Source organism: Coregonus lavaretus (assembly GCF_964263955.1).
Source record: "Coregonus lavaretus genome assembly, chromosome: 21".
NCBI classification, from domain to species: domain Eukaryota; kingdom Metazoa; phylum Chordata; class Actinopteri; order Salmoniformes; family Salmonidae; genus Coregonus; species Coregonus lavaretus.
The window spans coordinates 3,167,509-3,181,237 of NC_140008.1; the positions used below are offsets into that span (position 1 = coordinate 3,167,509).

At 40.8% G+C, this 13,729-nt stretch overlaps 1 protein-coding gene across 1 annotated transcript; it reads right to left on the reverse strand.

Annotated features, from left to right (window-relative positions):
- Positions 1 to 1,607: 1,607 nt before the first annotated feature.
- On the reverse strand, positions 1,608 to 13,518 carry tph1a (tryptophan hydroxylase 1 (tryptophan 5-monooxygenase) a; the record flags this gene model as incomplete). The annotated part of the gene is made up of 11 exons (XM_084185571.1): positions 1,608 to 1,782; positions 2,506 to 2,639; positions 2,948 to 3,043; positions 3,673 to 3,799; positions 6,275 to 6,410; positions 7,781 to 7,977; positions 8,696 to 8,763; positions 8,865 to 8,965; positions 9,228 to 9,411; positions 11,200 to 11,337; positions 13,429 to 13,518. The coding sequence occupies 11 exons, from the start codon at positions 13,516 to 13,518 to the stop codon at positions 1,608 to 1,610; spliced, it is 1,446 nt and encodes a 481-aa protein (XP_084041697.1).
- Positions 13,519 to 13,729: the final 211 nt, after the last annotated feature.

The following is a 13,729-nucleotide window of genomic DNA, read 5'->3' on the forward strand; positions in this document are numbered from 1 at the left end:
TAGCAATAAGGCACCTCGGGGGTTTGTGGTATATGGCCAATATACCACGGCTAACGGCTGTATATTGGCCATATACAACACCTCCTCGGGCCTTATTGCTTAATCATAGCAGTCAAAACAAGTTAAATCGACACCCATTGATGGAAGATTATCTGGCAGATTTAATAAGGGCGAATTATATATATTTTCTCTTGCGACATATTCTTAAACTGACAAGAATGATTATTTTGATGAAAAAATGAATTTAGATTCTTAGCCTACATCTTCACAAATTACGTAGATATTCCTTCTTAATTCGCTTGATAACGTTATGGAAAAAGGGTTTATTGGATAAATCTGGCAACTATTCTCTTGCTACGGGAAACATTTTTGGGCTAGTTTTCAGGCCTTGTGGGGAGGTTTGAGGAGTCATAGGGCTAGACATTTTAGCTAGACCTGGCAACCCTGGCATTATCCCATATCCCCATCATTTCATAATGCAAAAGGCATATTCTCTTCAGGAAACGTTTATTGTTAAAATGTCAAACTAAATACATTATCCATACATAAGACACACACACACATTTTTATTTAATCACTTATACATAATCAGTTTACATTTCTTTACAGTAGAAAAATAATGATATTTATTTTCGTGAGTATATGTACTACAGTTACATTTAAAATATTTTTTTTTATGATTTAGAACTGGATAATGACAAAGCTAAATATTTTTTGAATATGAACCAATTCTGTCAAAATCATCCTTGAATACATTCACACTTTTTGAATAATAACATTAAAACTTACACTATTAAGCTCATCCCAGCAACAACCTTACACACAACAATCGGAGGAATATATTGGACACCATAGTGTATTAGTAAGTTACTGTATCTTCGATTACGTTGAATGGAGGAGAGAAGGGAAGAGAGGTCGACCACGAGCAGAGTATTTCTTTACATAAGAAATGTGTGAGTAAGATATGACTAAAATTTCACACCCTCAGTTAAACTAATAATGTACGACTAATTAGAAAACTAGGAATTATTCAAAGCTTGAGAAGTAGTTGACTTCAACCGTTGCGATAACAAAATTCTCGTGACAAGATGTCACGATAGTTTGGTATGCTTGAGGGATATGGCTTTGGGAGGCCCAGATTTGTTCTGTTGGGGCTGTCTTGCCAGTTATCATCTCCTATGTATAATAATAATAATAGGCCATTTAGCAGACGCTTTTATCCAAAGCGATTTACAGTCATGTGTGCATAATTTTTTTTTAAATGTATGGGTGGTCCCGGGGATCGAACCCACTACCCTGGCGTTACAAGCGCCGATGCTCTACCAATTGAGCTACAGTAATTGTTTGGTGTGACAATGACCATGGAAGTTGGCAAAGACAGCACAAACAGATCTGACCGTTGGATAATAATTAGATAGCGGAACACGGGGTGGCGTGTGTCTAGGTCGCCACAGACACTCAGATAATGGCGTTGAGGTCATCAGAGACCCGTGTCCCAAATGGCACCCTATTCCTTATATATAGTGCACTACTTTTGACCAGGGCCTGTAGGCAGGGTATAGGGTGCCATTTGGGAGTCTGTGACTCATAGGGCTTTAGGTTGTCACTCAGACTCCCAGGTGTTTGTTAAGCCGGCTGAGGGCGTCGCCCACAATGTCCAGCTCATGTCTCAGCTCCTCCACCACGCTGTTGATACTGGGAGTGTCCTTTAGAACGTCCACACTCTGAGTATACGGGTTGTAGCGCACCGTGAACGGACGCTTGATCGTCTTGGCAAACTCCCTGGAGGGATGGCAAGAATGAGTTATTATGCATATCTAGATGATACGATCTAGAAGCTATGAAAGTAATGGTAGCAGTAAGAGAGAGAGAGAGAGAGAGAGAGAGAGAGAGAGAGAGAGAGAGAGAGAGAGAGAGAGAGAGAGAGAGATACTGTGTCTGTGTGTGTGTCTGAATGTGTGTGTGTGTGTGTATGTGTGTGTGTGTGTGTTTGTGTGCGTGTGTGTGTCTGTGTGTGTGTGTCTGTGTGTGTGTGTGTGTCTGTCTGTGTGTGTGTGTGTGTGTGTCTGTGTGTGTGTGTGTGTGTGTGTGTGTCTGTGTGTCTGTGTGTGTGTGTGTGTGTGTGTGTCTGTGTGTGTGTGTGTGTGTGTGTGTCTGTGTGTGTGTGTGTTTGTGTGTGTGTGTGTGCGTGTGCGTCTGTGTGTGTGTGTGTGTGTGTGTAGAAGGAGATAGTAAAGAACAGCTCATCTAAAAGCCTTTACACGTCACCACAGTGATGCTAGCAGTCAGTAACAGAGCGTGTATCAATCCAGTGACACTTTTATTTGAAGGGTACCTACACAAGGACATTATAACACATTCATGACCCATACATAACCCATTCATAAGCAGTACATACGAATGTATCAATGTGTTATGAAGTCCATATGAAGGTAATCTACATTTAAATAATGTGTTACTATACAGTAAGATTCCAGATGCCCTTTGACCCCAAGGTCATCTCACCTCATCTTGACTTTGGCCTCCTCAAAGCTGTCGGACACAAAGTAGATGTCCTGAAATGTTGTGATGATGCACTCCTGTTTACATGTGACCTTGGGGTCAAAAGGCTTGATGACGGCGTTACCAGACAAAGCATGCTGTGGGGAGGAAGAACAAAACATTTGGTCCAGTTTCCCAGGACCAGATTAAGACTAATCTTGGACTAAACAGCATTCTCCCCTAAATAACTTTGTTTCTAATATAATATTACCTTTAGTTTCTAATATAATACCTTTTGTTTATAATGTAGCGACCTTAAGCGAACACCTAGTCCTTGTCAAGAGATTTGGACCTCTTGGCGTAACGGTAAAGGCGTTGGCTTGACAGTTGCTGGACCCATGTTCGAGTCCCGGTCGGGGCTACCCCCCCCCCCCCCCCCGAATTCGTTACAATAATATTTATATACCTTGAGTTCACTGATGGAAGACAGAAGGCCTGCTCCGTACGCTCTCAGCTTCCCCTCCTGTTTACACAGGCCAAACTCCACCGTGAAGAAATAACACTGGAACACAACAGCGCATGCAAGAGTCAGTAATGCCAAACGAAATGTGAACTGCTGATCCATTCCCCTCTCTAGGTTCTGCCATGGTCCCAGATCCGTTTGTGCCGTCGTGCCGACTCCGATGGTCATTGTCACACCAAGACAGAACAAACAAATGTAGGACCAGGCTAACAAGGTTTTAGGGTTGGTGACTAAGTTAATCTCTTAGTAATATATATATATATAAACATTACTCTATAATAAAAAGTAATGTTACAAGACATCAGTGGTGTAAAGTACTTAAGTAAAAATACTTTCAAGTACTACTTAAGTCGTTTTATTAGGGTATCTGTACTTTACTACATTCCTCAAGAAAATAATGTACTTTTTACTCCATACATTTTCCCCTGACACCCAAAACGACTTGTTACATTTTGAATGTCATTTTCTATTAAGGTATCTTTACTTTTACTCAAGTATGACAATTGGGTACTTTTTTCCACCACTGATCAGAGTACTTTTTGTTACAGAGTCTACAAGGTCCAGCGTTGGTACTAAACTAATGTCATGCTCTAGCTGTCCCTGGGTAGGATGTTAGTGTTAGACAGGATATTTGATATGTTCAGAGTTAGTACAGGATGACTACTCACGGTGGCCAGGGTCTGTATGGATTCATCTGAAGCTCCGAGGGAAGCCAGGCCTATCTCCTGGGAGAACTGGGCGAAGCTGGGCTCAGCCAGCAACGGGACGTGACCCAGCAACTCATGGCACGTGTCTCTGTGTGACCGGAAACAAGAAACACTGGAGTTATACAGCCCTTTATCTTATACTGTAGTATGTAATCTCAGAACCATAAACAACACATAATAAATCAAGTAGCTAGCTAACTACAGTGAGGGAAAAAGTATTTGATCCCCTGCTGATTTTGTACGTTTGCCCACTGACAAAGACATGATCAGTCTATAATTTTAATGGTAGGTTTATTTGAACAGTGAGAGACAGAACAACAACAAAAAAATCCAGAAAAACGCATGTCAAAAATTTTATAAATGTATTTGCATTTTAATGAGGGAAATAAGTATTTGACCCCCTCTCAATCAGAAAGATTTCTGGCTCCCAGGTGTCTTTTATAAAGGTAACGAGCTGAGATTAGGAGCACACTCTTAAAGGGAGTGCTCCTAATCTCAGCTTGTTACCTGTATAAAAGACACCTGTCCACAGAAGCAATCAATCAATCAATCAGATTCCAAACTCTCCACCATGGCCAAGACCAAAGAGCTCTCCAAGGATGTCAGGGACAAGATTGTAGACCTACACAAGGCTGGAATGGGCTACAAGACCATCGCCAAGCAGCTTGGTGAGAAGGTGACAACAGTTGGTGCGATTATTCGCAAATGGAAGAAACACAAAATAACTGTCAAACTCCCTCGGCCTGGGGCTCCATGCAAGATCTCACTTCGTGGAGTTGCAATGATCATGAGAACGGTGAGGAATCAGCCCAGAACTACATGGGAGGATCTTGTCAATGATCTCAAGGTAGCTGGGACCATAGTCACCAAGAAAACAATTGGTAACACACTACGCCGTGAAGGACTGAAATCCTGCAGCGCCCGCAAGGTCCCCCTGCTCAAGAAAGCACATATACATGCCCGTCTGAAGTTTGCCAATGAACATCTGAATGATTCAGAGGAGAACTGGGTGAAAGTGTTGTGGTCAGATGAGACCAAAATCGAGCTCTTTGGCATCAACTCAACTCGCTGTGTTTGGAGGAGGAGGAATGCTGCCTATGACCCCAAGAACACCATCCCCACCGTCAAACATGGAGGTGGAAACATTATGTTTTGGGGGTGTATTTCTGCTAAGGGGACAGGACAACTTCACCGCATCAAAGGGACGATGGACGGGGCAGTGAAGTAAGCATTTCACTGTAATGTCTGCACCTGTTGTATTCGGCACATGTGGCCAATAAAATTTGATTTGATTTGATTTGAGAAGTCTTGGGTGAGAACCTCCTTCCCTCAGCCAGGGCATTGAAAATGGGTCGTGGATGGGTATTCCAGCATGACGATGACCCAAAACACACGGCCAAGGCAACAAAGGAGATGCTCAAGAAGAAGCACATTAAGGTCCTGGAGTGGCCTAGCCAGTCTCCAGACCTTAATCCCATAGAAAATCTGTGGAGGGAGCTGAAGGTTCGAGTTGCCAAACGTCAGCCTCGAAACCTTAATGACTTGGAGAAGATCTGCAAAGAGGAGTGGAACAAAATCCCTCCTGAGATGTGTGCAAACCTGGTGGCCAACTACAAGAAACGTCTGACCTCTGATTGCCAACAAGGGTTTTGCCACCAAGTACTAAGTCATGTTTTGCAGAGGGGTCAAATACTTATTTCCCTCATTAAAATGCAAATCAATTTATAAAATTTTTGACATGCGTTTTTCTGGATTTTTTTGTTGTTATTCTGTCTCTCACTGTTCAAATAAACCTACCATTAAAATTATAGACTGATCATTTCTTTGTCAGTGGGCAAACGTACAAAATCAGCAGGGGATCAAATACTTTTTTCCCTCACTGTAGCTCATGACGAGATTTGGTTCAGGCTTATGAGATTATACCCTACAGTTGGCCAGAGTCTTTCAGGTAATTCAGAATGTTGGTTAAGGACCCTTTACTGAGGAATGTGGTTGTGTTTCAGGTCATTCAGAATGTTGGTTAAGGACCCTTTACTGAGGAATGTGGTTGTGTTTCAGGTCATTCAGAATGTTGGTTAAGGACCCTTTACTGAGGAATGTGGTTGTGTTTCAGGTCATTCAGAATGTTGGTTAAGGACCCTTTACTGAGGAATGTGGTTGTGTTTCAGGTAATTCAGAATGTTGGTTAAGGACCCTTTACTGAGGAATGTGGTTGTGTTTCAGGTCATTCAGAATGTTGGTTAAGGACCCTTTACTGAGGAATGTGGTTGTGTTTCAGGTCATTCAGAATGTTGGTTAAGGACCCTTTACTGAGGAATGTGGTTGTGTTTCAGGTCATTCAGAATGTTGGTTAAGGACCCTTTACTGATGAATGTGGTTGTGTTTCAGGTCATTCAGAATGTTGGTTAAGGACCCTTTACTGAGGAATGTGGTTGTGTTTCAGGTCATTCAGAATGTTGGTTAAGGGCCCTTAGTGCAGGACTCCTTTGTAATAGAGACCTTGGTCTCAATGGGACTCCCTGCTAAAATAAAGGTAAAATAAATGTGGTATGGAGGTACTTACGGCTCTGGTGTGTAGAGGGGGTCGGAGCTGTGTCGGACGTACTGGGTACAGTGGAACACGCGGAAGGCCAGACCAGCCAGGAAGTCTCTGGGGGAGAGGTAACCTGCCACAGGCCGGATGGTGAAGCCTGTCCGCTCTAAAACATTATAGGATTCAAGAAAATGTCACATACTGGACCCAAACTGTGTGCAACATGTCAGCAACAGAGTGATGTTCCTGATCAATCTTACAAAATGGGATATAAATATTGGTTAAATATTGGTTACATTTATTTTACCATTAAATCATGTTTACATATCTTGCATTCCCCATCTCATATGTATATACTGTATTCTATACTATCTTAATGTTTACATATCTTGCATTCCCCATCTCATATGTATATACTGTATTCTATACTATCTATTGCATCTTAGACTATGCCGCTCTGATAATGACATTGCTCATCCATATATTGATATATTCTTATTCCATTCCTTTACTTAGATTTGTGTGTATTAGATATTTGTTGTGGAACTGTTAGATATTACTTGCTAGATATTGCTGCACTGTCGGAACTAGAAGCACAAGCATTTCGCTACACTCGCAATAACATCTGCTAACCATGTGTATGTGACCAATACATTTGATTTGATTTGATAAAGTATTTTTTATCTAGTATCCAACACTCTCTCACTCTGTCTCTCTGTCTCTGTCTCACTGTCTCTGTCTCACTGTCTCACTGTCTCTCTGTCTCTGTCTCTCTGTCTGTCTGTCTGTCTCTCTGTCTCTGTCTGCATGTCTCTGTCTGTATGTCTCTGTCTGTATGTCTCTCCGTCTCTGTCTCTCTGTCTGTATGTATCTGTCTCTCTGTCTCTGTCTGTATGTCTCTGTCTCTGTCTGTATGTCTCTGTCTCTCTGTCTGTATGTCTCTGTCTCTGTCTGTATGTCTCTGTCTATCTGTCTGTATGTCTCTGTCTGTATGTCTCTGTCTCTCTGTCTGTATGTCTCTGTCTCTCTGTCTCTGTCTGTATGTCTCTGTCTGTATGTCTCTGTCTGTATGTATCTGTCTCTCTGTCTCTGTCTGTATGTCTCTGTCTCTGTCTGTATGTCTCTGTCTCTCTGTCTGTATGTCTCTGTCTCTGTCTGTATGTCTCTGTCTATCTGTCTGTATGTCTCTGTCTGTATGTCTCTGTCTCTCTGTCTGTATGTCTCTGTCTCTCTGTCTCTGTCTGTATGTCTCTGTCTGTATGTCTCTGTCTGTATGTCTCTGTCTCTCTGTCTCTATCTGTATGTCTCTGTCTCTGTCTGTATGTCTCTGTCTGTCTGTCTGTCTGTCTGTCTCTCTGTCTCTGTCTGTATGTCTCTCTGTCTGTATGTCTCTGTCTGTATGTCTCTCCGTCTCTGTCTCACACACACACACACACACACACACACACACACACACACAGTATATACACAAACGACTCCCAAACGACTCCCAAACGACTCCCAGACACACACAACCCGCCCCTCCTCCCATCTCACCTCTAAGGAAGCGTGATACGTCCTCTAGCTGTGGTATGTTATCCTCTCTACATTCACAGTGTTTGGCCAGTAGGGGCAGGTTCTTCAGGTACTCTCTACAGGCGTGGGTAGGGTACAGCTTGTTGAGCTCCCGGTACACCACCCCCCACGTTGCCAACTCCTCCTCTGTAAACTCTATACGAGGGATAGGGTCCCCACTGGAAGATAAGGACAAGACAATGGCTGTTAATAGAATATAGTAGAGTACAGTAGAATAGAGTAGAGTACAGTAGAATAGAGTACAGTATAATATAGTAGAGTACAGTAGAATATAGTACAGTTGAATCGAGTACAGTAGAGTACAGTAGAATAGAGTAGAGTAGAGTACAGTAGAATATAGTAGAGTACAGTAGAATATAATATAGTACAGTACAGTACAGTAGAATAGAACAGAGTAGAGTACAGTAGAATATAGTACAGTAGAGTACAGTAGAATAGAGTAGAGTACAGTAGAATATAGTAGAGTAGAGTGAAGTAGAATAGAGTAGAGTACAGTAGAATATAGTAGAGTGGAGTACAGTAGAATAGAATACAGTAGAGTACAGTAGAATTCAGTAGAGTACAGTACAGTAGAATATAGTAGAGTAGAGTACAGTAGAATATAGTAGAGTACAGTAGAATATAGTAGAGTGGAGTAGAGTACAGTACAGCACAGTAAAATAGAATACAGTAGAGTACAGTAGAACATAGTAGAGTACAGTACAGTAGAATATAGTACAGTAGAGTACAGTAGAATATAGTAGAGTAGAGTACAGTAGAATATAGTAGAGTACAGTAGAATAGAATAGGAGGAAACTTGATATGGGATATATTCTTCGATTATATAATTACCTTTTTTTCCTGGAAAATATGTTAGTTCAACCATAATGTACTTACTATCTGTAGTTCATGGCGAGATCAGCGAAATGCTTTCTCCTTCTTCTGTAGACGTTGTCCTTGAACCCCTGTGATAAGAGGGAGATATAACATTGTTATAACAAGATAAAGTAATACATAAACATTATAAAGTAATGCCTAGTTTCTATGTCATAATTATAGTACGTACCGGATGGTCGGCGTCCAGGTCTGATCCGTACATTAGAACACGGTTGGCACACTTGTCCAGATCTGAGATCTTCTTGGGGAACCAGGGGGCATTTTCTATATCTGAAATATAAATAATTAGTTTTCACTTAATTAGGTCCATCATGTGATTGTAAAGATTGGAATATACTCTGTGGGCCTAAGTGTGTATACTTAAAATATATATAATATATTAATAATATATATATAATATTATATATAATATATATATAAGCGTGCATACTGCGCAATATAAACTTTACTCAATATACTGTGGTAGAATATACTCTAACAAAACGTAGAAATCAATAATCAATAATCAACCATTTTGTCTACTGTGGAATACCTTCTTCAGGTAAACAGGAGTTGTCAGGTTGGTCCATATCCACTATGTTCACGTGCTTCCGTAGCAGCTGAATGATCTCGTTGAGCTGCTCGTGATCGCTGTCACAGTCCACGAAGATCTCGAATTCAGAGTTACGCCTTTTCGATTTTCTGGATTCTATGTGGACAAGGTTGACGTGGTTTTCCTGTAAGGAATGGAATATAAAAAATAGTAGTTTTTTTGGTTACATCTATAATATAATTCGCTTAATCTATAATCTACTGCTACATTTATAATTTACACTACCGGTCAAACGTTTTAGATCACCTACTCATTCAAGGGTTGTTCTTTATTTTTACTATTTTCTACATTGTTGAATAATAGTGAAGACATCAAAACAATGAAATAACACAAATGGAATCATGTTGTAACCAAAATAGTGTTAAACGAAACAAAATATATTTTATATTTGAGATTCTTCAAATAGCCACCCTTTGCCTTGATGACAGCTAATTTGTGGAATTTATTTCCTTATTGTGTTGTGACAAGGTGTGTGTGTGGGGGGGGGGGGGGGGGGTATACAGAATATAGCCCTATTTGGTGAAAGACCAAGTCCATATTATGGCAAGAACAGCTCAAATAAGCAAAGAGAAATGACCGTCCATCATTACTTTAAGACATGAAGGTCAGTCAATACAGAACACTTCAAGAACTTTGAAAGTTTCTTCAAGTGCAGTCGCAAAAACCATCAAGCGCTATGATGAAACTGGCTCTCATGAGGACCGCCACAGGAATGGAAGACCCAGAGTTACCTCTGCTACAGAGGATAAGTTAATTAGAGTTACCAGCCTCAGAAATTGCAGCCCAAATAAATGCTTCACAGAGTTCAAGTAACAGACACATCTCAACAACTGTTCAGAGGAGACTGTATGAGTCAGGCCTTCATGGTCGAATTGCTGCAAAGAAACCACTACTAAAGGACACCAATAAGAAAAAGACACCTGCTTGGGCCAAGAAACACGAGCAATGGACATTAGACCGGTGGAAATGTGTCCTTTGGTCTGGAGTCCAAATTGGAGATTTTTGGTTCCAACCGCCGTGTCTTTGTGAGACGCGGTGTGGGTGAACAGATGATCTCCGCATGTGTATTTCCCACCGTAAAGCATGGAGGAGGAGGTGTTATGGTGTGGGGGTGCTTTTCTGATGACACTGTCTGTGGTTTAATTAGAATTCAAGGCACACTTAACCAGCATGGCTACCACAGCATTCTGCAGCGAAACGCCATCCCATCTGGTTTGGGCTTAGTGGGACTATCATTTGTTTTTAAACAGGACAATGACCTATTTTACCAAGAAGGAGAGAAATGGAGTGCTGCATCAGATGACCTGGCCTCCACAATCTCCCGACCTCAACCAAATTGAGATGGTTTGGGATGAGTCGGACCGCAGTGTGAAGGAAAAGCAGCCAACAAGTGCTCAGCATATGTGGGAACTCCTTCAAGACTGTTGGAAAAGTATTCCAGGTGAAGCTGGTTAAGAGAATGCCAAGAGTGTGCAAAGCTGTCATCAAGGCAAAGGGTGGCTATTTGAAGAAACTCAAATATAAAATATATTTTGATTTGTTTAACACTTTTTTGGTTACTACATGATTCCATTTGTGTTATTTCATAGTTTTGATGTCTTCACTATTAATCTACAATGTAGAAAATAGTACAAATAAAGAAAAACCCTTGAATGAGTAGGTGTTCTAAAACTCTTGACCGGTAGTGTATATTTCAGTAATGTTTATGGAAAACATATGATGCAAAACAGTGGAGGCCTGCATTGATAATCACATTGAACCCACTGGCCTAAGTAGACCAATTATAATAGGATTTTTAAATCAGGTGAGATCAAAAGGATTAAAGGGATTAAATAACATTGTTGTCACAAACAAGATAGGTTACAGAACTCATGCAAATGCACATTTTGGCACAAGTGCACATTAGACTTACCTGGAAAAGTTTCAGCGCCTTCACGAGCCCTCCAACTTCATTCTTGAGTGAGAAGACAATCGCTGCCCGCCCGTCTGATGGCGCGTTCTTTTTCTCGGTTCTGCTCTCCTCGATCTTCGTGAAGGTTGATTTGTTCATCTGTGGAAAAAAAAAAAAAAGAACAGAAATGAGCGTCATGAGTCAACGATAGATTGACGAATGCCCTTTTCACCAGCCAACTTTCATCAGTGTCGGGGTAGGCTAGTATCCATCCAGTGACGCACGGTCTGTCTGCCGTGGGACATTTAGTCACTCAACTGTGATGGTGGCAGCTGTTGAAGGCGCCTGGCCCTAAGAAACTAAACGTCAGTCTAGTGTTGTGTGTTTTGTGAATTGTATAGTTAAATAACTTCAAATAATTGTACATATGCCGAGGCCTACTTGGATTGATTTGTAAACTTGTACATTGAAGAAATACAATTAAACGTTATTAAACAAATACACCACATTACTATAAGAAGCACATTCCTTTTGCAAATCAACAGCACCTTTAAATCCGGATCTAAACTAGCCTATGCTGTCGTGCCAATGAACTAATCACTTGGATCATACACACAAAAATCCGACAAACATAATAACCTGAACAATATCCAGATCAGAATAATCCCTCACTGTATCCTTATTATTTTACCGATATTCTCTATTTTGTTGTTAAGAATTAAGATAACTCATAAAAACATGTTCAATGCAATAACAGAAACTATTGCACGTTTAACCTGTTTGGATTAGATTGTATTAGTGGCGACGGTCAATCGATTTTAATCCCGTCATCGCGTCAATGAAAATCAGCACCCGGGACAGTGATAACCCCATTTTAAGCGACGGTTGGTTGGCGCTGTCCATTGTTCTGAATTTCACTGGCTCAATTTCAAGGCATCCAAATGGCCAATTAAAATCAGGACTTTTTCATAACAAATAGTAATAAATAAAACATTAGGCTAATACCTTAGTCTAATTACATTCAACATGTTATTCAGTTAAAGTGATGTTTTATAACAATTATCCTATAGTCTAAAGATAAAATCAGCTAATTTCATTTGCTACCAACCATATTTCCTTCAGCGATTATGAATTGAATTTGCTACCAACCATATTTCCCTCAGCTGATACGGAGGAGACAGCGCGGGAAACCAGCCGTCGTTGGCCCTCAGTCAGCAGAACCCGTAGCAGCATTATAAAACGCACGACAGCAGTTCGAGACACCGGACAGAGGCACGGAACGGGTCAGGTTGGCAGGCACCGCGCAGTAGGTGACTCGCCGCGTCTTGGTTTAACGAAGGTGTGCCGGTGTCCGGCCCAAACACGGGATTTAAAGCAATCCCATTTAGGAAAGCGCGAGGTCGGAAGCCTATTATTAGCTCCTTTTAGGCGACTTTAATCTATCACGCGAGATTAGGGTGCAGTTAATGAATCCAACACGAGACTGTTTTAAATGATCTTAATTTGATGTGGATTACTATTTTATGTAGCCCTATCACTTGTAATATGGATGTATTTTTTTTTTTTTTTTTTACAAATAGTTTTTATATATTATACATCGATTGTGATATGGTGTGTCTGTATTAATAGGCTAGTTATAGAGAGCAACAGGTAACATTTCTGGTGAATTAGTTACTGAAATGTTAGATATGTTCCAATTGATTTAGCCTAATTGGGTTAGATTGCAAGTGCTGTTTCAAGAGATTCGAGGGATTCTATATGTACGAGTTATAGATAGGTTATTTCAACCTGTGATTTGCAGGATATTTGAAATTATATCGGCACGTTTTTGTATCCCTGCAAAGTTCTGCACTCATGACGGTTTTAGCGTTTGACGCATTGAAATTATCACGAGATTGAAACGGTTTAACAAGAGCTATATATATATATATACGACTCTGAGTTTAACCAGTTACGACAAAAACCTGCAACTATCGTTGATTACTGAGAAATGAATGGTTACGCCTACTAATTAGGCTACAACTAAATTGACATGACATCTATCGCCAGATAGTTTCGTTTAAACGAATTGGGTTTTAAATAGTATAATAGCGCAATGTCAACCAATGGCTGGCAAAAGCCAAACGCTTTCTCCAATTCAAACGGATATCCCACTTCCAAATGCAATGTTTGGAGAACTGTAAGAAAGTTGCCTATAACAAGAAAACAACTATCTAATAAGGCAAAAAAAAAAAGGAAACAATTTCTTACCTCATTGTTCAGTAGCTTTTCTTCAAACCCGATGTTAATGGAGTCGAAAGACCTCCCTCGGCGCGGTCCTTCAGTTTTATTGGAATACATATTGAAATTCCGTACTATTTATTCCCCTGTCTTTCGAATGTTTCTCGACTATATAAAGTGGTAGTCTACCAGGAGCAAGACCAGGCTTTGGTATTTATCAACCACAATGCAGAGAGAAGAGGGGGCAGGGTGGACGAGAGAGGAGGGGGGTGCTGAAGTGTGTGTGTGTGTGTGTGTGTGTGTGTGTGTGTCTGTGTGTGCGTGCGTGTGT